Source organism: Equus asinus, chromosome 17, assembly GCF_041296235.1.
Source record: "Equus asinus isolate D_3611 breed Donkey chromosome 17, EquAss-T2T_v2, whole genome shotgun sequence".
In the NCBI taxonomy this organism is placed as follows: domain Eukaryota; kingdom Metazoa; phylum Chordata; class Mammalia; order Perissodactyla; family Equidae; genus Equus; species Equus asinus.
This window is the reverse complement of record NC_091806.1, coordinates 45,257,380-45,279,023: the sequence shown is the minus strand read 5'-3', so window position 1 is coordinate 45,279,023 and position 21,644 is coordinate 45,257,380. Positions and strand designations below refer to the sequence as shown.

Here is a 21,644-nt window from a genome sequence, read left to right as displayed (position 1 = left end):
CCAAGTGTCTACCATGCGTGTGGGATTGACACGAAGCCCTTTGGACCCCAGCCCGGCATCTGGGGGCCCTGAGCAGGGCAGTCCCAGACCCGAGGGACAGGCTCCTCCCAGCCGCTGGCCAGATGAGAGCCACAGGGATGGGGCCGAGCCACCCGCTCACTGTGCCCAGGGCGTCTCCGGCCTCAAAGCGGCCTTTGTTTCAGGGGCCTCCCGCCGGAATAACCGCTTTGCACTTCCTTGGCCGGAGAAAGCGAGCCTCTGAGCAGCTCTGGCTCTGCCTCCCGGCCCCGGTGCTGGGACCCAGACCAGAGAGACTTGCAGGATAAAGGTCAGCCTCCGGGGAGTGGGACCGCCCACCCAGGAGGGACGGAAAGGCAGGGCCTGCAGGCCGGCTCAGCTCTCTGCCTGACCCTCGGGGCCCCAGGCAACTCCTGGGCTGCCCTGGACAACCTCTGCCCTTCTTTGCAAGACGGTGACCTCGGCTGTGTGTGACACCACTGCCCTGTGTGGAGTGCCTGGTCAGGCTCGGGGGCATGGGAATATCGGCCTGCTCGTGCCAGCACCATCCTCCACGCCTAGGAGTGTGTGGGATGGGGAACTCACTCCCTTCGCCCAGCCTGGGAAGACACTCATTGTGAGCTAGGATGTGCTGGAAACATGCCTCCTTGGTCCTAGTTCCGCCCCCTTCTCCCCAAGAGGCCGGGATTATTGCACATGTACTCATGGTCCTCTCCCCAACCTCGCGAGGCCCCAGATCCTAGACGGGACCCCCCCACCCTCCCGCACCCCACACCAACCTCAGCTGCAAAGGAAGGTGGAAGGGAGACAGACACAGGCTGGCGTGGGATCCATGGAACCGAAAGAGGGTCACAGGGACAGGAGCAGCCCACGCCCAGAGCCCGGGGCCCTGCTGCTTCTGGTGCCCGCTCAGGCTCTGCCACACCCAGCCTCCCCAGCCCCTGACGTTCCAGGCTGGACCAAGACACGGCTCCTGAGCTTGCTGTTCTTTATTCCTTTCCTGCCTCAGCGAGGGGAGAGCAGGGGTCGTGGGCATGGCCACAGGTGGGCGCTACTCCTCCACGGCGAAGGAGAACGGGCTCAGCTTGTAGCCAGTGCCTGAGTAGAACTTGTTCTGGAACTCCACCCTGTGGGGGTGAGAGCGGAGAGCTGGTGAGGGCAGCCCCCCCCTGCCCCGCCCCGCCCCGCCCCGCGCCGCCCAGGCCAGCGGGCAGGCTGCTCACCAGTGCAGCCGCAGTGCGTGCAGGAAGGCCGAGAGCCCCTCCATCACCAGCAGGATGGCCACCGTCAGCACAGCGAAGGCGGCAAAGATGGGGACCAGCACCACGGCCATCACGCCTATCTTGTTGCCCATGCGCAGGCCCGTGCGCATCACCATGGCCCACAGCACCTCCGACAGCTCTGTGGGTGGATGGGGGCAGTGAGGACCAGGGCGATGGGGTGCCCACCCAGCCCCCTGGACAGCCTGAAGCCCCCCCTTCCTGTGGGGCCAGTGGGGGACCCCACCCCCACTTTACAGAAGGGGATACTGAGGCTCAGAGAAGTGACCCGCCCAGGCCCCCGGGCAGCAGCTGTGCATGTGTGAGACATAGCCAGGTGACAGCCACCCACAGCAGCCAGGTCACTCACGGGCGTGGGCCAGGCTCAGGGCCCAGAGGCGCAGGTACGAGGCCGTGTTGGAGATGCAGCCCAGGCAGAACTCGATGGTGTGGATGGCCTGATGCATGAACACCTCGGAGGGGACAAACTGGGGGGGCGGGCGGCCGTGAGGGGCAAGCCGGGCCAGCAGCCACCCCCTACTCAGGATGGCCCCCACCTACCTCAGCCTCTTCTTCGGGCCCCGGGCAGCCCACCTTCTCCTCATCAGAGCCCCAGGCAGCCTCGGACGCGTTGGAGGAGTCCAGAAGCCCAGTCTGGTCCTCATCCTGAGGTAGAAGCAGGAGTGTCAGCAGGCCCCAGCCCCAGATGGGGCCCAGCCCACCCGTTCCTGCTGGCTCACAGCCACCCTGGGAACCCTTGAGGGGTTGAGGGTTGGGTCACAGCCTGGCAGCGGCCCCACCTCCCGAACAGCCCTCCTGCCACGTGCCCCGGGCTCTACCAGCTGTCGGCCAGTGGGCCTCTTCCGTGATCGGCGGCGGTGCTGCCTGAACAGGAACAAGGGCGTGCCAAGCAGCAGGACAGGCACCATGGCCAGGGCCAGGACCACCAGAGCGGACTGCACCAGCTCCTGCAGGCAGGGACGAGAGTCAGGGGGCCTGGGAGCGCGTGGGGCCCTCGTCCCCAGGACCCTCACTAAGCAGGGACATCACCCCGTCCAAAATCTTTCTGGGGGAGAAGGGGCCCCAGGCTTCCAGCACCTACTGTGTGCCACCCCCACTGGGAGCTTCACACCATCTCCAGACCAACCTCCCTGTTTCACGGCCTCAGGCCTGTACCCCTTTTCTCAGAGGAGGATCCTGAGGCTCTGAGTGGCCCAGTGACCAGGGGACCCCAGGAGGGGGTGTGAGCCCGCTCCCCCGCCGCAGCCCACCTGCCCGGTGAAGAGTGGCCGGTTGGTGGGGCTCTGGGAGAAGAGGAACATGTTGATGAAGTGGATGAGGATGCTGGGGGCTGAGGCGGCGCTGGCGGGCGTGTAGCACAGCCACTTGTAGAAGACCAGGAAAACGAGGTAGCCGAACAGTCCCAGCAGGAAGACCAGCTCGGGCAGCGTCTCCAGCAGCAGCCGGTACGGCTGGCGGAAGTGCCTGGGGCAGGAGGAGGGCCGGGTCACCCAGCCGCCCTGGCCCTGGCCCTGGCCGGCCCCGTGCCCCCCGGAGCCAGGGCCCTCACAAGTGGTTGAAGACTCCCAGGACCACCCCGAAGGCCATGTGGGTGACCCCCAGGATGACGGACATCTTCATCTTGAAAGAGTTGAGGAAGCTCAGGTGGTTGACGGCCAGGCTCCAGACCTGGGAGGCGGGAAGGGCGGGTGTCACTCTCCTCGGCCTGTTTGCCCCCTGGGGGCCTCGGTACAATCTGTCACTCACCAGCCAAGGGGCAGCAGAGGGGAATGGTTGAGAGCACAGATTGGACCAGACAACAGGGACCCAAACCCCAGCTCTCCCTAGCGGGGTGACCTTGGGCACACCATCTCCTGTGCCTCAGTTTCCCGGTCTGTAAAATGGGGACATGCTAACGTGCACCTCAGGGAGCTGTCAGGAGTCACGAGACTGAATATAAAGTCATTTCCCATAACGGGCTCAGCACGCGCCCGCATGGAGGGGGCTGCAGTGGGACCCCAATGCCACCCCCGTTACACGCGCTTCTCTGCTTTGGGAAGTGGCCGGGCTGCAGTGGGCCCAGCAGGGCCAGCTCTCCTCTGTCCGAGTCCCTGTGCCTCCAGCACCCAGAACTGCGCCTGGCACCCAGGAGGGGCTCAGCCAGCCGTGGCTGGAGGAGTGAGGGAGCCCCAGACCCCACACCCGCCTGCCCGCCCCACCCGTGCCAGCAGCCAGGACTCACGGGGTCGATGCCGAAGGGGTAGGGTCCCCGGAAGACGCCGGAGACGTTGGGGTCCAGGGTGAGCAGCGGATGCTGCGCCAGGAACTCATCGCTGCGGTGACAGTAGCAGGGGTGAGGGGCAGCGGGGCATGGGGGGGGCAGGGTGGGCGCGGCCGGGCCTCACCTCCAGCCAGACTGGTCGACCATGGCCGACACGTTCCAGCCCGAGCGGAAGATGACGGTGGCGCGGCTGAAGCACTCGTTGTAGATGAAGCCGGTGTAGACGGAGAACAGGCCCATTAGCAGGAGCAGGTAGCGGCCGCCGAAGAAGGTGCGCCAGATCTGGGGTGGGGGGACCATGAGGGACTGCGCGCCCCCCCCGGGCCCCGCCAGGACCCCACGCCGCCCCTCACCTCGTTCTGCGCCGCCTTCACGGCCGGCCGGTTCTCAGCCAGCACCATGGCCAGGGCGAAGAGGAACATGAGCAGGCCGTGGCCCACGTCGCCAAACATCACGGCGAACAGGAACGGGAAGGTGACGACGGTGTAGGGCGCTGCGGGCAGAGGGGCCGGGTGTCAGCCAGGATGCCCGCAGAGAAGCCACACGTCTCTGTCCAAGACGCCACAGAGGCCTGAACCCAGGCTCTGGGCCCCCAGGAAACGCGATGGTGGTGTGTGCGAGGCAGGGAGGCCAGACGGCTTGCCTGCGTTCAAGAGCCTGCCACTTACTAGCTGTGTGACCTTAGACCAGTGACTTAACCTCTCTGAACCTCCATTTCCCCATCTGTAAAATGGAGATAACAATACGACCACATCCGAGAGGGCTCTCATCAATGAGTTTATCTGTGGGCAATACCTGGCCCCTGGAAGCACTCGGTGCAAAGCTAGTAGTTTGAGCTCTTACCATTTACAAGAAGAGCCTTAAGCAGAACACATAAAGAACAGAGAGCCCAGTGGCAGTCCTGGCTGGCACATGGCAAGTTCTAGAAGGCTGAGTGGGTCACTTAACCTCTGAGGTCTCAGTTTCCCTTCAATAAAATGGAAGAAATTCCTCATGGGTGTTAGGGTTCCAAAGCGCAGCCTGTTACGGGCTGAACTGTGTGCCCCTCAAGCAGATACGTTGGCGTCCTCACCGCCAGCCCCTCAGAAAGTGGCAAGTAAATCTGAGGTCGACGGGCGGGGCTCACCTGCCATGTGACTGGTGTCCTTATAAAAAGGGGAAATTTGGACACAGACACACACACTGGGGAACCCCGTACGAACACGAGGACGGCAGCTACACACCAAGGAGACAGGCCTGGAGCAGACTCCCCCCACAGGCCTCAGGGGGAGGCAGCCCTGCCCCCACCTTGACTTCGGCCAGCAGGCCAGCCTCCAAGACCGGAGACAACCAGCCCAGCAAACTCTGGCCTCCCCAAGCTCTTGCTCTGAGAGCTGCGGGCACATTGTCACCCGGGGATACTGGTGATGGCGCCTGCTCGAACTGGAGCGGCATCTGCTCACGTAGAGGCACCAAGCACAGGCGAAACGGGGTAGGGGCCCAGATCAAGCTCCGGGATGCTAGGCCTGCGGGTCGACAGGTCCCAGGGGACAACGTGTGACCCTGGTCACTGTCCCCACGGCCTCAGAGTCCATCCTCATGTCCTGCCTGTACCTACTGGCTGAGGCAGGACCCCTCCCTGGCCTATGACTAAGGCCCCTCCCAAAAGGGGCCCCACCACGGCTCACCCCGACACCCATTCTTTGGGCTTATGTAGACACCCACTGTGGCCCCTACCCGGGACATGGGGGATGCTGGGCTGGTGGCCACATGGAAGCCAGCCTGCCACAGGGAGGGCGGTGTCTGGAGGGAGAGGAGCCAGGCGGAGGACACACCAGGGACCACAGATCTCAGGTGTGCAGAGGGGGCCAGGGAGGAAGGAGAGCCAAGCAGGAGCTACGCTGGACCCATGGACGGGTGCTGGCAAGTGGGACAGGGCTGCCACCAACTAGCTCCAGCCTGATAGGGGTGGGTACCATGTTGCCAATTCTCTTACTTTTTGTGGAAATCTTAGGAAAATGCAAACTTTTGTAAAAACTCCCATTTCAAACATTGGCACCCGCTGCAGACACCCTGATGCTCTGCCCAGGCACCCACAGTGTCCTTGCCAGCTCCGTGCATCCCTCCAGCTCAGCAGCTCTCCTGAGACAGCCCAATGGGTCCCCTGCAGAGGAGCAGCCAGGGGAGCACCCAGGCAGAAGGGCCTGGACCTGACGACCTCTGCCACCCGTGACGGGGGCTGGCCAAGGACCGCAGGTGTGGGTGTCAGCCCTGCCTTGGCTTCGAAGAGGACACACCAAGATGTCACTTATGCTCCAGAGCCCCTGCAGGGTCAGGCTGAGGCGGGACTTCACCTGAGATCAGCTCTGCTCAGCTCTCCCCTCCCCGCCTGCCCCCCTCCCCACCCCTCAGCTCTCCCCTCCCCACCTGCTCCCCCAGCCCCACCCCTCAGCTTCTCCCCTCCCCACCTGCCCCCCCATCCCCACCCCTCAGCTTCTCCCCTCCCCGCCTGCTCCCCCAGCCCCACCCTTCAGCTTCTCCCCTCCCCACCTGCCCCCCTCCCCACCCCTCAGTTCTCCCCTCCCCACCTGCTCCCCCATCCCCACCCCTCAGCTTCTCCCCTCCCTGCCTGCTCCCCCAGCCCCACCCCTCAGCTCTCCCCTCCCCACCTGCTCCCTCAGCCCCACCCCTCAGCTCTCCCCTCCCCACCTGCGCCCTCAGCCCCACCCCTCAGCTCTCCCCTCCCCACCTGCTCCCTCAGCCCCACCCCTCAGCTCTCCCCTCCCCACCTGCTCCCCCTCCCCACCCCTCAGCTCTCCCCTCCCCGCCTGCCCCCCCATCCCCACCCCTCAGCTTCTCCCCTCCCTGCCTGCTCCCCCAGCCCCACCCCTCAGCTCTCCCCTCCCCGCCTGCTCCCTCAGCCCCACCCCTCAGCTCTCCCCTCCCCACCTGCGCCCTCAGCCCCACCCCTCAGCTCTCCCCTCCCCACCTGCTCCCTCAGCCCCACCCCTCAGCTCTCCCCTCCCCACCTGCTCCCACTCCCCACCCCTCAGCTCTCCCCTCCCCGCCTGCCCCCCCATCCCCACCCCTCAGCTTCTCCCCTCCCCGCCTGCTCCCCCAGCCCCACCCCTCAGCTTCTTCCCTCCTCGCCTGCTCCCCCAGCCCCACCCCTCAGCTCTCCCCTCCCCACCTGCTCCCCCATCCCCACCCCTCAGCTTTTCCCCTCCCCACCTGCCCCCCCATGCCCTGTGGTCCCTTCCTGGCTTCTCCCGGGAACACCTCTTTTAACAGACCACTCACACCAGAGTCCCCAAGTCAGGGTCTGCTTCTGGGAGAACCCCACCTAAGACGGCACCCAATTCAAACTCCTTAAAAAAGACATGAGGCCAAACACGTGGGGCCAAACATGACGCCTCGGCAGGCTGACTGTGGCCTCGCGGACTGCTGGTCTGCAACCCCTGCCCATTGTCCCATCTCCCAGCCCTGCTCTGAGGTCTGTGCTGTCATTGTCCCCACTGTGCAGATGAAGAAACTGAGGCTCAGAGAAGCAGACGCTTATCAAAGTGAGTGAGTTGGACCTCAGCCCTGGGCCAGTCCAATGGCAAAGCTGCCGTTCTCTGCACAACCCCGCGCCGGCTCCCTCATAAGCCTAATGAGAGGGGGTTCGCTGGGGATAAATAAAGCCCCCTAACTGGGCCCCCCTAGAACGTGACGGGGAGGGAGCCCCTCAGCTCAGGCGGGCGGGACAGGCCCCATGTGGAGAGGCTGCCCTCCCCTCCCTGCACCACCCCCTGGCCAGGCGCTCACCTGGGTTGACCTCCTGGTAGCGGCCCACACCATAGGCGTCCACGATGCCCTGGAAGCTGGCCGTGAAGCGGTTGGTGCGGACGAGCGTGGGGGGCATGTCCCGGCAGGGGATGCGGTGCACCACAGCGCTCACACCTGCCTCGCTCTGCGGCCCAGCAGGCAGGCAGGCAGGCAAAAAGACAGACAGACAGACAGACAGAAAGGTGAGCCTGAGGGAGGGGCCTCCAGGGACCCTCGGCCCCCAGCCAGGCCCAGCTGGAGAGGGCAGCATCGTGGGGGCAGCCCGCCCCTCCCTGTGGAATAGAAGGACCAGCCCCAATTCAGAGGGATCCAGGGAGAGCCAGAGACCAGCTTGGGGCCCAGAAGTATGCTACTGCCTTTCCAGGTGGCCCAGGACGGGGAGCCCCGTGGTCACAGTGGAGCACGTACTGTGCACCAGCAGCCTGTGGTCTGTTCACACTACAGCGCCCCCTCGGGCAGGATCACAGCACCCCTTTCACAGATGAGCCTGAAGCTCCTCCAGTTGCCCGAGGTCACGGCCACTGCCCAGGGCAGCTAGACTGGGACCTGGTTTCTGACTTCATGGGCTGTGACGGCCCATCCCCGGGGCCCTGGGAGTCAGCGGAGAGCTTGCCCGGGCAACGAGGGAGGGCTCCTGGGGGAGGTGGGGGCCCTGCATAGCGGGGCTCCGGGAATGGGAGGTGTGCCTGAGGTGGAAGAGGCGCCTGCGCTCACCGAGCTGTCCTGCAGCGCCTGCTGCAGCGCGGGCAGGTCGCGGGCCGCGCACCAGGCCTCGGCGATGAGGCATTTGTGCGTGGCGCTCACGCTGCACTGGTTCAGCGCCAGGTACACGGCCTTCATCTTGTGGATCTGCACCTGCCAGGGCGGCAGCAGCCGCTGCACGCGGCCCAGCACCTGGCTCAGGAAGCGCTCCGTCTCCCCCAGGACCTAGGCCAGAGCGGGTGGTCAGGGGAGCCAGCGGGGGTGGGGGGGGGTTGGGGGAGGGGCAGGTTGGGGGTGGAGGTGGGGAGCAAGCCAGGGCAGGTGGGGGGTCAGGGGGAGCGAAGGGGGGGCAGGAGGGGGCAGGATGGGGCAGGTGGGAGGCAGGAGGGGTGGGCAGGGGCAGGCCAGTGTCCCCTGGGCAGGCGCCCACCTCCAGCAGCTCGTGGCTCTGCTGCTGCAGCTGCTGCAGGGCTGCGTGCCGGGCCTCCTCCTGCTCCTCGAACGGGAAGACATGGCAGTGAAAGCTGCGGGGGGGGGGGGGGGGGGGGGGGGAGGGCGACATGAGTGGGGGCCCAGAGGTTCTGGGCTGTGCGGAGGCTCAGTCTAAAAGGAGCTCACAGGGCAGTGCTGGCAACAGGGTGAGCCTGGTGGAGGTGATATGCAGGGGCAGGGTGGGAACAGGGCTGGAACAGTGGAGGTGACATGCAGGGGACAGGGCGGGCTCGGTGGAGGTAATACCCTGGGGCCTGGGCACAAGGGCGGTGGGTGGCCAGCCCCTGGGGCTCACCAGTTAGTGATCTTGAGAATCTTCTGGCCGATCTGCTCGCCCCAGTAGGAGATGAGGAAGGTCATCCAGGTCGCAGGCTCGCCCTGCCAAGCAGGCTCAGTTTACCCCACGGTCCCAGCTGGGCCCCAGAGGCGTCCCACCTGGTACCCAGCCCGCTCACCGTCACCGGGTCCTGCAGCGGCTGCTCTGTCTCCCGGAAGCTGGCAATGAGGAAGCCGCGGCAGGCCCTCCAGAGCAGGCGCTCCAGGGCGGCGGCCTTGTGCGGCTCCACGGCACCTGCCACGAAGCTGCGGCCGGCAGGTTGAGCGGGGGCCTCCAACCCCCTCCCGCCTTGCCCCGGCCCTGCCCGGGATGGTCAACCGGGCACACTGGCCCTGCCCCAGGGAGCAGGCACGACCCCCCAGGCAGGACCAGAAGAGGAGAAACCCCCATGGGCGAAGAAACTTCCAGGCCTGAGGGAGGAGGCAATGGCCATCTGAGGGCGGCTGAGGGAGAGCACTGGACAAGGAGTCTGAGCTGGGGCGGGCAGACAGGGCCTCTGTGGTGACAGGAAAGAGCATGAACCCGCCCCTCACTTACTTGACCCTCAGGTCCTGGTGCGGCCCCCTGGGGTCCTGGAGCAGGGGGGTCCTTTCTGAAGACCCATCTGTGTCAGTGGCCACCAACTAGGAAGCGAGAAGCACCGTGAGCCCCGGCCCGGATGGGGCCTGGACCCCGGCCCCCTCAAGCCCCGCCCGGGCTGGACTGACCGGAGGGCAGTGGCCCTGGCCCAGCACGGCCTCGTGGAGCTGCAGCTGGTGCAGCTGGGCCCGCAGGGTCTGCTGGTTGCCCCGCACATCCCGGAGCTCCTGCGCCAGGCGATCCGTCTCCTCCTGGATGCGCAGCAGGTCGCGGGGCGGCGGCGCGGGCAGCGCGCCCTCAGGCGGGGACAGCGCCAGCCCAGCCCGCCACACCTCCTCCTGCAGGAAGGCTGGGTGCAGAGGGACAGGTGTCAGGGGAGGCCACTCCGGGGCCAGCTAATGGCCACTGTTAGCCAAAGGCTCACATCTAGGGGATCCCAAACGCTGCCCCAAACGCCACTGGCGACCAGCAAACTGACTCACTGAGTCCGAGAACCCCAGGGAAACCCCAAGCCAAACCTCCATCCCCACAGGTCCACTCCCCTATCTCTGAGCTCATCTAGGCTGCTCTCTGTCCCCAGTACCTTGGCCACCGCCCAGCCCGGGGCCTGGGTCCCACACGCAGCCTCCTGGGCTCTGAGATGAGGACTTGCATGGAGGCCCACAAGGTACCTGCCCAATTCCCTAAAAGCTGTCAATCAAGCTAATAACCCATCACACAAATGTGCTCCATCCTCCCACCTTGGAGAAAGTAGGGGGCTCGGTCCCTTGGTTCCTCCTCCTGAGAGGGGCTGCTGATGGGACCCAAGGCAGGGGGCCCTTTGGCCGGGGTCTAAGAAGGAGTTGCTCCTTGGGGGCACCTGACCCTAGATCCTGGCCTCGGCCTCCCGCCCGCCCCCCGCCCCAGTCCATCTACAGCAGAGAAAGCTGTCTGTACCTCTCCCCTGCTTAGAAACCGCGATTGGAGGCTCCCTGCACCCACCCAGAGAACAAATTCCCAGGCCCGCATGTGGTATTCGAGGCCCTTCCAAGCCAGCCCTGGCTCGGGCCCTCTGCTCAGCTCCTCCCAGGCTGCCCCGTTCTCAAGAAGACCCCACAGATCCCAGCTGCCCTGTCCTGGCTCTGCAGGGCCTGGACTGGACCTCCCTTCTCTGCCCTCTACCTGGGCGACCCTCTTTCTTTCAGAGCAAGCTTGATGGGCACCTCCACCAGGAAGCCTGCCTGGGCTGCAGGCCTGGGGCCAACTCACTGAAGGTTTTCTCCAGCTCCTCGCAGCGCCGAACATCCATTACGAAGCGTCTTTGGAAGGCGCTCACTGACGCGTTGAGCTGTGGTGGCCGCACAGAGGGGTCAGTCTTCTGGGGAGGGCCGGGGAGGTCCCCCTACCCTGGGGCCCAGGGCTGGCTCTCCTCAGGCCGTCGCTGCCTCGCCCAAAAGGCACTGAGCACACCGTGAACCTCCAGGTGCCCAGCTGGAGACAGACCAGACCCCACATGTTCCAGGGAGGGCGCGGCAGGGCCAAGGAGGCCTGGCTGACCCCAGGCCAGGGCAGGGTGGCCTCTGCCATGAATAAAGCTGACGTTCCTAAGTGCAGAGCACAGCATCCACGGCAGAGGCTGCGGGATGCAAGCAGGGCTGGGGGCCGTTATCGGGGGAGCCGGCCCACCACGTAGGATGCCTATGTACGAGGCACCCCCCAAAGCCCGTCCCGGGCCACTCACGTCTCTGAACTCCACGAGGCCCAGCTCGCCGAGCTGGCTCACACAGGTGTAGGCAGCAGCTGTGGGCAGGAAGAGCTGGACCAGCGCCACCTCCTCGCTCCGGAACATGGAGCCCATGGTCCTGGGGGGTGGGTGGGGGGTGGGTGGGTTCAGTCGGGGGCAGGCCACAGACAGTTCCCTACCGGGTAGGAATCCCATACACCCCCATGTATGTAATCCTGAAAGGAACTGCTCCCACCCCCAGCTGACAGATGGGGAAACTGAGACCCACGAAGGCTCCAGGGGATGCTGAGGTCACACAGGAAGTAAGCCGAGCAGCTGGGAGCAGAGCCCAGCCTGGCTGACCCCACAGCCCAACTTTGAGCTCTTTCCCAGCCAGCTTGGCCCTCTCTGAGGCCCCCGTCCCCGACCCCTGGGGGCTCCTGGAGACACCAGCTCTCCTCACACCTGGCCTCTGCTACGGCTGTCCCTCCTCTGCGACCTGCCCCCGCCCTGGATCCTACTCATCCTCGGGGCCCCAGCAGCCGGCCTCCTGACGGCTGCAGCCTCGCAGGCCCCGAGCCCTTGTCTTTCCACCCCAGGGAGCATCTGCGACAACCAGCACCCAGGGCTGAGGTCAGGCCTGTCCCCACAGGCAGTGGGAGCCCCCCTCCCCGCTCCCTGCGGTGGCTGTGTGTGCTGAGGGCGTGGGGGTCTCCACTGGGTCCCCAGGGGCAGAGAGGACAGAGGGGGGACCGTCCTCTGAGGCCCCGGCTGCCCAGCGGTTGTGGGGAGAAGCGGGAGGGGCCTTCCAGGTGTTGAAACCGACGAAAGTGAAACTGTGGAAACAAACGGGCAGGAAGGGCCGGGCCGGCCTTGCTCAAGCGCCCGCCTGGGGAGGGCTGGGTGGCCTCCAACGGGCTCTGCAGATGCCCCGGCCCACAAGCTGCGGCTCCCGGCTGCTGCTCCGGGGACCCACAGCCAGCCACTTCCCCTCTGTGAGACTCAGTTTCCTAGCTCTCAAATTGGGGGCAAGGGCGGGGGTCAGGCACGGGTGAGGGCCCCGCCAAGAGGGTGAATGTTTGGTGCCAGAGTGCCCTGCTTGCTGTCCGGGCAAGATGGGGCCTCCCAGCTGGTCACTTCCTCCCCTGGGCCTGGTTTACTTAAGCCTTAACAGGGAACATGCCCTGTCCCCAGCCTGGGAGGGGAGAGAATGTCGGAGGTTGCTGAACTGCTGGGACCCAGACAGGACAGCGAGGGGTGGGCAGGAGGGGCTGGGTTTTCTTCCTGAAGGGCCAGGGACCAGGGCTTGGAGCCCCGCCCAAGCTGTGATTGGCTGTGTGCCCTTGAGGGAGTCTGTGGCCCTCTCTGAGCCTTCATTTCTTCAGGTGAATGGGACTTGGCCACCCCCAGCAGAGACAAGCCGTGGGTGGAGAGATGACAAAAACACCCAGAGCCTCCACATAACCCCTTCACCCAAACTACCTCACTTAAACCTAACGGCACTGCTTGGGGTGAGGGCATTGTGACCCTGTCTTATAGACGGGTCAACTGAGAGCTGGAGAGACATGGTCCAAGACCAGATGGCGGCCAAGCCAGGCGGAGCCAGACCCTGGGGCTGCAGCACACTATGTGCTCAGGGGAGGGCTGCTCTCTGCCCTGAGCCCCCCGAAAGGCTGGGCTGGCCAAATGAGGGGGTGGGGTAGGGAGCCAGGTCTGAGGGTCCAGAGGGTGCAGCAGTCCTGGACAGCATCTGTGGCAAAGCCAGCATGGTCCCCCGACTCACAGGGCCCTCGAGCCTGGGCACTTCCCTTGGGTGGGATGAGCTGTGGTGGGCGCCGGTGTGTAGGGACCTGGTCAGACCCCTCTCCTGGCATGTGAGGCCTCCACCAGCTCAGCCCCTACCCCTCTTCCTCTCTGGCCTCTGCCGGAGCCAGGGGCTACCTCAGTCCCGTTCACCGAGCAAACGAAGGGGCCCGGGTCCGCGGCCTTCAGGGTCCAGACTCCAGCCCACTCCTCACTCTGTGCCCCTCTCCTCCTGGTCCCTCAGGAGGCTGGAGGCTAATGCGGATTCCTCCAGAAACCCATCAGATGTCCCCCTTAGCCTGTGGCCCACGACGATGAGCTGGACTGGAGGAGAGGGCCTGTGGCCTCCCTCATTCCAGACTTTTGGGCTCTGGAACCGGAAGGACCCCGCTGGCCTCTAGCTCTTCCTAGTTGGGTGGGCCTCAGTTTCCTCATCTGTAGAATGGGTCCTCCCTCCGAAGAAGATGCAGCAAAGAAAGCTCAGAGCGCCACCAGGACCCACGGAGGCAGGCTCGAGCGTTGTTAGCCGCTGCTAACACCCAGCCGCCGCCGCCGCCGCCTCCTCCTCTTCCTCTTCCTCCTCCTCCTCCTCCCGCCCCATCGCCTCTGTGGCCCCCGGTAAAGGTGACGCCCGGCGGGCCGGTGGACCGCGCGGCATCCACTGACCCAGCTGGAGGGGAGTCCAGGACCCCCTTCCCGGGGCAGGAGGAGGCGCGGGTGGCGCGCACAGCTGGGGGCTCTGCAGCCCCGGGCGGGGCACTCACCCGCGTCGGCCGCCCGCGGCGCGCTCCGCTCGGCGATCCCGGCTCTGAGCTCCGGGCCGCGGCGCCCACGCCGCTCCCTCTCCCCGGAGGGCGGGGCCGGGGCGGGGCCAGGGAAGCTCCGCCCCCTCCGGATTCCCCCGCCCCCGCCGCGGGGTCCCGGGAGCCGCCGAGCCGGGCGGGGACTCGCCAGCCTGGGCTCCCGGCCCGAGGCCGAGCCCGTTCTGGGCGCGGAGCAGCCGCAATGGGGGGAGGCGCCAATCCCAGGCCCCCCCCCCCCCCCCCCCCCCCCCGGCACCTACAGGGCTCGCTGGGCCCACGGCTGATGGGACCCCAGCACACTCAGGCCGGGGCCCAAACCACTTGGGTCCCCAGCACGCTCCGCCCACTCTGGGCCCCCGCCCCCTTGCGTGAGGCCGCGGGTTACCCCGGGTCCTCACACCTTCCTGCCTCCGACCACCCAGCGTAGGGCCCCGGGCTTCAGGCCCAGTGCTCTGTGCCGTTGGGTGGGTGGCTGCCCCTCTCTGGGCCTCTTTCCTCAATGGCAGCAGGACATTAAAGGCCGGGCCATGGTCGTGTTGCCTCCACTGAGGGCCCCACACCCAGCAGGTGCTGCGGCTCCATCTGCGGACGAGGGTGTCCGGTGGCTCTGCTCCTACTTAGTTCCACGCAGGTCACCCCGCCCCGGCACCAGTGAAATGGGGCTCCTGACAGTCCAGCTACCTGCACTTCGGGCAGGCCGGGCCCGTTCCTCCTGGGGACCAGAGGGGCGACGGGGCCCTCAGCTCCCGTGACTCTTGAACCCCACACTGCAAGGGCCTTTGAAGGGTGGGGGAGGGGTGGGCAAGTGCAGTCTTAAAGCTGGGGCTAGAAACTGAGTCATGGCCAAGGTCAGCGTCCTCAGAAAAGTAGGGGACACGTCCTGGGCATTGTAGGGCTGTTTCTAAGGGGGACCCTCAACACAGCAAAGTGCGCACCTGCAGGGCCTCAGGTCCATACTTCGGGGTGTAAGGGAAGATGGAACTGTCGTGTTACGAAATGCCGATAGACTGCAGTCCTGACAAGGAAGGTGGCCTCCGTGTCGGTGAGGGAGATCCCAGGCAGGCGCCGGGTAGGTCTGACCCATTTTCATAAAAGTATTCTATTCACCCGCATACGGATACAGGCCCCACGCCTGTTATCTGGGCTGCTTATGTCTGGGAAAAGCGAGTCAGAAGTGAGTTAGGATTTTCAGGCCTGCCTTGGGCCTACAGAGCTCCTGCATCCCACAGCCACCGGGACTAGCAGTGGGCTGAACACACGGACACTTCTGCATCTGACTGCCCAGCCCGGCCTGGTGTCAGCAGTATCTGAGGAAAAAGGCTCCCTGGGAATGACCTGGGCAACGGCTGGGTTTCTTGGTTGCAGGCCTTCTCAGAGCCTTGAATGTGCTCACATGCAGGGCCTGCCCCAGAGGGGAGAGGCCACTTGGGGCATTTCTCACCCATACTGGTCCACAGAACACCCTTCCCCTCTTTTTTTAAAAAAACTTCTCTTTCCCCTCCCCAAAGCCCCCCCAGTACATAGTTGCACACTCCAGTTGTGGGTCCTTCTAGTTGTGGCATGGGGGATGCCGCCTCAGTGTGGCCATGTCCGTGCCCAGGACTCGAACCGGTGAAACCCTGGGCCGCCGAAGCGGAGCGCGCGAACTTAACCACTCGGCCATGGGGCGGGCACCCCCACCCCTTCTTTCCAAGAAGGATCTTGGGAAATTAGAGTTTTGTAAAAAGTACTTTTGGAAATGATGGAGAAGGACTGAGAGCTCTCAGATCTGAGTTAGTTTTTCCATTGGATAAACGCTGTGTGATCCTGAGCAAGTCACTTCACCTCCCTGAGCCAGTTTCCTCACTGCTGAGAATGTACTGAAATCCTCTCATGGTGCCAAGCACCAAGTGCCAGGGGGCTGTCCTGGGCCACTCCCACCGGCACTGGGCTATGTGGGCCCCACGCGGAACCACACTACTTCTCTGAGGTTGCATGGCAGGAAGTCCTGAGCAGCAGAAGCCGAGCCAGCAGCCTGGCCTGGGGAACTTGGGGAGGAAAGGGGATGTGGCTGGAGATGAGGCAAGGCCAGCTCAGGAGCAGCAGGGTGTGTGTCACCCCTCATGACTGTCACCTCAGGGCAGGTTCCCCACCCCCATCAAGGCTACCCCGGCCTTTCTGAGTTGCTGCCACTTGATGTACTTCTACCCAAGGCCTTGGGAGGCTCTACCTACGTCTTCAGGGTGTGCGTGGTGGGGGGCCCTCAGGAGAAGGCACGCAGGATACCCGCCCCTGACACTGAGGATTATGGGAATAGCAGACCTGAGCTGCCCTCGGCCTTCTGAGTCTCGGGGAGCATCCCAGGAAGACGGGTGGGCAATGGGGCTGTGGTGGGCTGGGGCCCAGCATAGGGAGCCCCTGACGGGTCCCAGAGCCCCCCCACCAAGGCCGGCCAGCTCTGCGGGTCCCACCGAGGAGCCTGGGTGAGGCTGTGGCGGTCCCGGCCCAGACAGGGGACGCACGACAGAGGCAGCGGCAGGGGTCAGAGCTTTTTATTGCGCAGCAGGGCTGCAGGCGGCCGGCCGGCCGGGGACATCACCGGTAGAGGTAGTCGGCCTGGATGTTGGCGGCGATCTCGGCCTCCCACTTGTCCCCGTTGTTCAGCAGCTTCTCCTTGTTGTACAGAAGCTCCTCGTGCGTCTCCGTGGAGAACTCGAAATTGGGGCCCTGCGAGGGGGTGGGGGGGGGCGTAGACACGGCCAGGTCAGGCCCCTCCAAGGAGCCTCTGCCCTGGCCCCCCACCCTGGGCCCGCTCACCTCCACGATGGCGTCCACGGGGCAGGCCTCCTGGCAGAAGCCGCAGTAGATGCACTTGGTCATATCGATGTCATAGCGCGTGGTCCGGCGGCTGCCGTCCGCCCTCGGCTCGGCCTCGATGGTGATGGCCTGGGGGGCGGCTCAGGGTGCTGCCACCTGCCAGCCATGCCCGGCCCCGGGGAACAGGGGCCACCCCTCACCGCTCATCCCCACGCCTGCCCCCGTTGGGGGGCTCACCCCCTGGGGCCTACAGAGTGGCCCCTCCATCATCCACTCACGGCCCAGACGCGCCTTTCCTGACTCCTCTCAAGTTAGCCTCTACCTAGCACTTGCCCTAGCTGGCGTTTTTCTGGATTATTCGTTTGTTAACTGCCAGGATCCTCCTGGCTGAGAACATAAGTCCCACGAGGGGAGGGCAGCTGCCTGCTTTGTTCACTGCAGCACCTGGAGCCCCAAGGGTCTCACCCTATAAAAAAGGCTCACTAACCGTTGCTTGTGGGAGGAAACATCCTCCCAGTTACGTTTGGGTCTCCTCATTTAATGGACGCGCAAACTGAGGCTCAGAGAGGTTGAGGGGCTTCCCCAAGCCACACAGCGAGTGAGGGGCAGAGCCCAGCCTCGAAGGCCGGTCCTTCACTCTACGTGCTGGGGCACAGCCTTCTGCTGGGGTGGGGGGAAGGGGTGGCCGGGGCCTCCCACAGCCGGGAGGACTTCTAAGGGGCATGGCAAAAGCCTTCACACGTCCCTAGGAATGTAATGCCCACTGCTCACAGTGGGGCCTCTGGCTCATAGCCTCATTTCTTGGTGCCTCAGTTTCCCCTACCTATACCAATGGGAACGAGAATGTAGCTCCCAGAGCAGCTGTAAAGATTAAGTGAGATCGTGTAAGTCGTGAGCTCGGCCCAGTGCCTGGTCCGTGGGCCACCCTCACACCTGGAAGCCGTGACTGTTATCTGTGCTGCTGTTTCGGGCTCTCCGGCCTTCTCCAGGTCGGTGGCTGCGCTGGTGATTGCAAGGCCACAGCCTGCGGCCTGGAGGACCTGGGAGCAGTCTGGATGAGCCAGGACTCAGACAGAAGCTGTCCTGACTCACAGAGCAGAGGACAGTGAGTAACCGCTGTGCCCGCTGGCACGCCCACACACCTGCACGGGAGCTGTGATCGTGTCCTCCCGTCTCTATACCAACAGCCCCCCACTCCAGGCAGCCCGCCTGGGACCCTCCAACAGAACCAAACGTGGGGGGCTCAAAGGCACTGCAACCAGAGGTGACAAGAGCCTCGCGGTGGCGTGTGTCTCCGCGTCTGGCCCTGTGATGGGCACACAGGCAGGGCTCCTGAACCTGCTGCTGCGTCCAGGAAAAAGTGGAGATCCTCAGGTTTCATGTCCCTGACCAGAACCCCCAAGGCAGGACCCACACGTGTCACGAGGCCAGCTCAGGACTGGACGCTTTATCCTGCTGACTCACTGACTCTGGGACGGCCCCGGCAACATGGTCTCATGGTTCCCGTTCAGAAGAGGGAAGTGGCTCCGAGAGGGAAAGGGACTTTCCTGGGGACACACAGCCAGCAGGGGAGCCAGGCTCTAGGCACAGTGGCAGGGGGCGGGGGGGTGGTCAGCTGGGGTTAGGGGCTCACCTGGGCGGGGCAGACAGCCTCACAAAGCTTGCAGGCAATGCAACGCTCCTCCCCAGATGGGTAGCGGCGCAGTGCATGCTCCCCTCGGAAGCGGGGGCTCAGCGGGCCCTTCTCAAATGGGTAGTTGATGGTGGCCGGCTCCCGGAACAGGTAGCTCAGAGTCATGCCCAGGCCTGTGGGCGGCACGGGCGTGGTGGGTGAGGGCCCCTTCTCCCGGACACAGGGTACCCACCCCCAGCCCACCTTCCCCTCCCCCTCCCCCAGGGCCCACCTCGGATGAGCTCGGTCCACAGCAGGGTCTGAGCCGCCCGGTCAGTCACGGACTTCATGTCCATTGAGGGTTCCCGCAGGTTCACGTACTCTGCAGGGGAGGTGGGCAGAGGGGCTGTGGCAGGGGGCTGCCAACAGGCCCTCCCCAAGGACCCCAGCGCAGGGAGGTGAGGCCAGGCCCCCCTTGCAGGTACAACAGGGGCACGCTCATTCACTGAACCCTCCCCGCCTCAGCAGGCACCCGGCAAGGCCGGCCTCTGGCCCTGGGCAGTCCTCGCTTCTCCCTGGGCCTGTGCGGCTGTCCGAGCCCAGGAGCCGAGGTGGATGGGAAGGGGCTTGGGAGCCGGAGTCCAGGCGGCGAGGGATGGCAGCTGCCTCCCGGTCCCTGAGCTCTGAGATCCCACTGTGTGGCCATGGGGAAAGCCCCAGCCCCCTGCAATGATGGACTCTGCCCCCACGAATCATATTCAGTCTGGATCACCATCCTCATTTTAGAGGGGAAGCTGAGGCTCAGAGCGCGGGTGCCCCCAGCAAAGCCGACACTAGAATCCAGGCTCCTCCCCTGTCTCTGGCGGGACCCTGATCAGAGAGGCTGAGGTTCCAGGCGCCCAGGACTCACTGTAGGTGGCTGCCACCGAGCTGCTGTGGAGGCTCCGGCCACCAGGATGCCCTGCAAGGAGAGGGGTTACGCTGTGCAGCTGCGACCTCTGCCGGGAACCCGGGCTCCCCCACAGCCAGGAAAGGCTCCCCAGGTCCTACCTGCATGTGCGGCCTGGGCCAGGGCCCGGAGCAGCGTGGGTGTAGTCAGGCAGCGCATCTGCAGGCACGGAGAGGGAGGATGGCATGGGTGGGGCCCAGACCCGCCCCCCCCACCCCCCCCGCCAGGAACTCCGGCACTGCAGGTGCCACTGTGTCATCTTGTGCCCTCCTCATCCCCATTCCCGTCGGGGGCACAGCACTGCCCAGCCCTCCAACCTGACCCAGCTCAGCTGGGTTCAGATTTAGGGACTACCTGAGACCCAATGTCCTATCTATCTCGCCTTCTAAGAAATCTGTAGACTTCCCAACCCCCTCCCTTCCCCATCAGAGCTCCCCTCCCCTGTACATCCTGCCCAAACTTGACTCAAATACCACCACCAGGAGCCACCCGCATTTATGAGCGCTCCCTGTGCCCACCACTGTGCTGGGGGTCGCACGCACTGTCACCGTGTCCTTACGAGGCCCCCATGAGGCAGGCAAGCAGAGACACAGCTGGGTCACGTTAAGTGACTTGCCCAAAGCCACACACTAGGGGGTGGCAACAGGACAGGGACCGGGGCCAGGCCCCTCCCTTCACACCCCAAACCCTCCCCCGCTGGAAACTCTTTAAGGGTTTCCATAACTCTTAAGATAACACTCTTTCCCCTGCATCACGGCTCTTCTGGAACCGTCTCCCTGGCTGCCCAGTGACCTTGGGCAGGGGAGGTCACCTAGCCTTGCTCATCCATGAAACGGGGGTCATGAGAATGGACTTCGTAGCGCCAAGGGTTTAGCCTGGAGCCCGGCGCTTAGCCCGGAGCTCCAAAGTGCCCCTTCCTTGCCCTGTGACTCTAGCGGGCCCACTTCTTTTGACCACTGACTCCAACGCAAGGCGCCCAGCCCGGCACCGTCCCCAACCTTCCCCATGACCTCTGACCCCACGGAAGCAGGCGGCGCATGCGCCCCGAGGGCGCCGGCTGGCCAGGGCGCCAGCTGCACGCTCAAGGACACAGAGGCAGCGCGTTCTGAGCGGCCGAGATGAAGGGCGGGCGCAGAGCTGGCGGGGCCAACGGAGATACTACATTCGCCCCCGACGCCGCGCCGCCCAGGCTCGGCCTTAACAGCCGAGCCCCAAACACCCACCTCGAAGCCCTGCCGCTCCTTCCCGTGCCTAGCGGCCTGTCCGCCGAGAGGCGGAGCCTACATTCTGGGACGCTGCCATTGCGCTGGCCGGCTTCGCCTCTGCCGCGTTGATCCTTCATGGTGTAGTCTGATTGGGTAGTGCGCACTGAAAGAGGCGGGATCTAGAAATATCTTTTCTCTGATTGGCTGGGGAAGAGCGAGGCTTGAAGTTATGTAGAGCGCCGCCATGTTGGATTGGAGAGACCAATAAGCGAGGACGCCCGCTCCACTGGGGGCGGGGCATCCGGGGCGTGGTTTAGGAAGCGGCTCCGGGTCTGACCGGGCGCCCTGGGTCGGACGGAGGAAACCCGCTCGGCCTCGGCGCGGAGGGCGTGATGACGGTGATGAGACTGGCGGCCGGCAGTGTTTCTGCGCGCAGCCGTGCCTGCTCCTTGCTAAACCTTCCCTCAGGCTGCTTCATTTAGTCCTCAAAGCAGGCGCGTGTGGAGGAACGATTATTCTCGCTTTACAGATGGGGAAACTGAGGCACGGGCTTGTTTAGTCCCTTTGCCCTAGCCGGAGAGCTTCGAAGTGCGGCCGCGTGCCGGCATCTATATGACTCGGGAGCCCGTCCCTCAACAGCCCCCAAACCCGTGTTTCCTCCCAAAGGGAACTCGGAGGCCACCTCTGCATCTAGGGAAGTGGGAGGTGGTCAGGGAAGACTTTCTGGAGGAGGTGATGTCCAAGCTGAGGCCGAGTAGGAGCTCGGCAGGCCAGGAAGGGCAGAGAGAGCATGCCAGCGTGTGTGCAGAGGTCCTCCCACGGGGACATGTCACATGTTTTGGAAGAGGACAAGGACAGGCTGAGGGGCCTCCGAAGGACGGTTCCGGGTCCAGACTTGTGGGCTATAGGGAGCCACTGACGGGGTTCCGGCTGAGGGCTGCCCTGGTCCAGAGAGCTTTGGGAAGACCCGGGGATGTGCTGAGCAGGGCCAGGCCTGGGGGGAGAGGGTGGGTGATGGATGACCCCTGGCTGGCCATCACTGTGTGGATCCCGCGAGTTCTGCGGCGTTGGAGTGTCGTCAGGACTTCCCAAAGGTGGGACAGGGCAGATGAGAAGGGGTGTCGAGCAGGAGGCCCGGGGGGTTTGGCCTCAGTGGCTGAGTGGATAGGGGGCCATCCTGTGGCGTCGGGGCCCAGGGGTATGAGCAGGACGGGGAAGAGGATAAATCCAAGGGGATGTGGTGAGGGGAAGGCACCCGGGGCCGGCCACTTGGGGGACAAGAGTGGGTTCAGAGCTCCT

The 21,644-nt window shown here is 64.9% G+C and overlaps 2 protein-coding genes across 5 annotated transcripts; both read right to left on the bottom strand.

Moving 5' to 3' along the window:
* Positions 1–992: 992 nt before the first annotated feature.
* Positions 993–13,893, bottom strand: TCIRG1 (T cell immune regulator 1, ATPase H+ transporting V0 subunit a3). Of its 3 annotated transcripts, none has more exons than XM_044762463.2 (20): positions 13,745–13,893; positions 11,196–11,316; positions 10,724–10,802; positions 9,604–9,824; positions 9,434–9,519; positions 9,015–9,141; positions 8,855–8,937; positions 8,498–8,591; positions 8,080–8,292; positions 7,345–7,489; positions 3,912–4,051; positions 3,683–3,840; positions 3,520–3,610; positions 2,848–2,966; positions 2,549–2,762; positions 2,105–2,245; positions 1,839–1,943; positions 1,648–1,765; positions 1,242–1,419; positions 993–1,145 (listed from the first exon to the last, which is right to left on the bottom strand). In XM_044762463.2, the coding sequence occupies exons 2-20, from the start codon at positions 11,310–11,312 to the stop codon at positions 1,070–1,072; spliced, it is 2,505 nt and encodes an 834-aa protein (XP_044618398.2). In that variant the 5' UTR covers positions 11,313–11,316; positions 13,745–13,893; the 3' UTR covers positions 993–1,069. The 3 variants fall into 3 exon arrangements, with proteins under 3 accessions (XP_044618398.2, XP_044618399.2, XP_070344387.1); XM_044762464.2 differs by having other exon boundaries at positions 2,117–2,245; XM_070488286.1 differs by having other exon boundaries at positions 2,117–2,245; positions 13,647–13,802.
* Positions 13,894–16,298: 2,405 nt separating this feature from the next.
* On the bottom strand, positions 16,299–20,496 carry NDUFS8 (NADH:ubiquinone oxidoreductase core subunit S8). Of its 2 annotated transcripts, none has more exons than XM_044762067.2 (7): positions 20,364–20,496; positions 19,242–19,299; positions 19,102–19,152; positions 18,484–18,573; positions 18,213–18,385; positions 16,580–16,708; positions 16,299–16,489 (listed from the first exon to the last, which is right to left on the bottom strand). In XM_044762067.2, the coding sequence occupies exons 2-7, from the start codon at positions 19,297–19,299 to the stop codon at positions 16,358–16,360; spliced, it is 633 nt and encodes a 210-aa protein (XP_044618002.2). In that variant the 5' UTR covers positions 20,364–20,496; the 3' UTR covers positions 16,299–16,357. The 2 variants fall into 2 exon arrangements, with proteins under 2 accessions (XP_044618002.2, XP_044618003.2); XM_044762068.2 differs by lacking the exon at positions 20,364–20,496 and adding an exon at positions 19,952–20,154.
* Between the last annotated feature and the right edge of the window lie 1,148 nt (positions 20,497–21,644).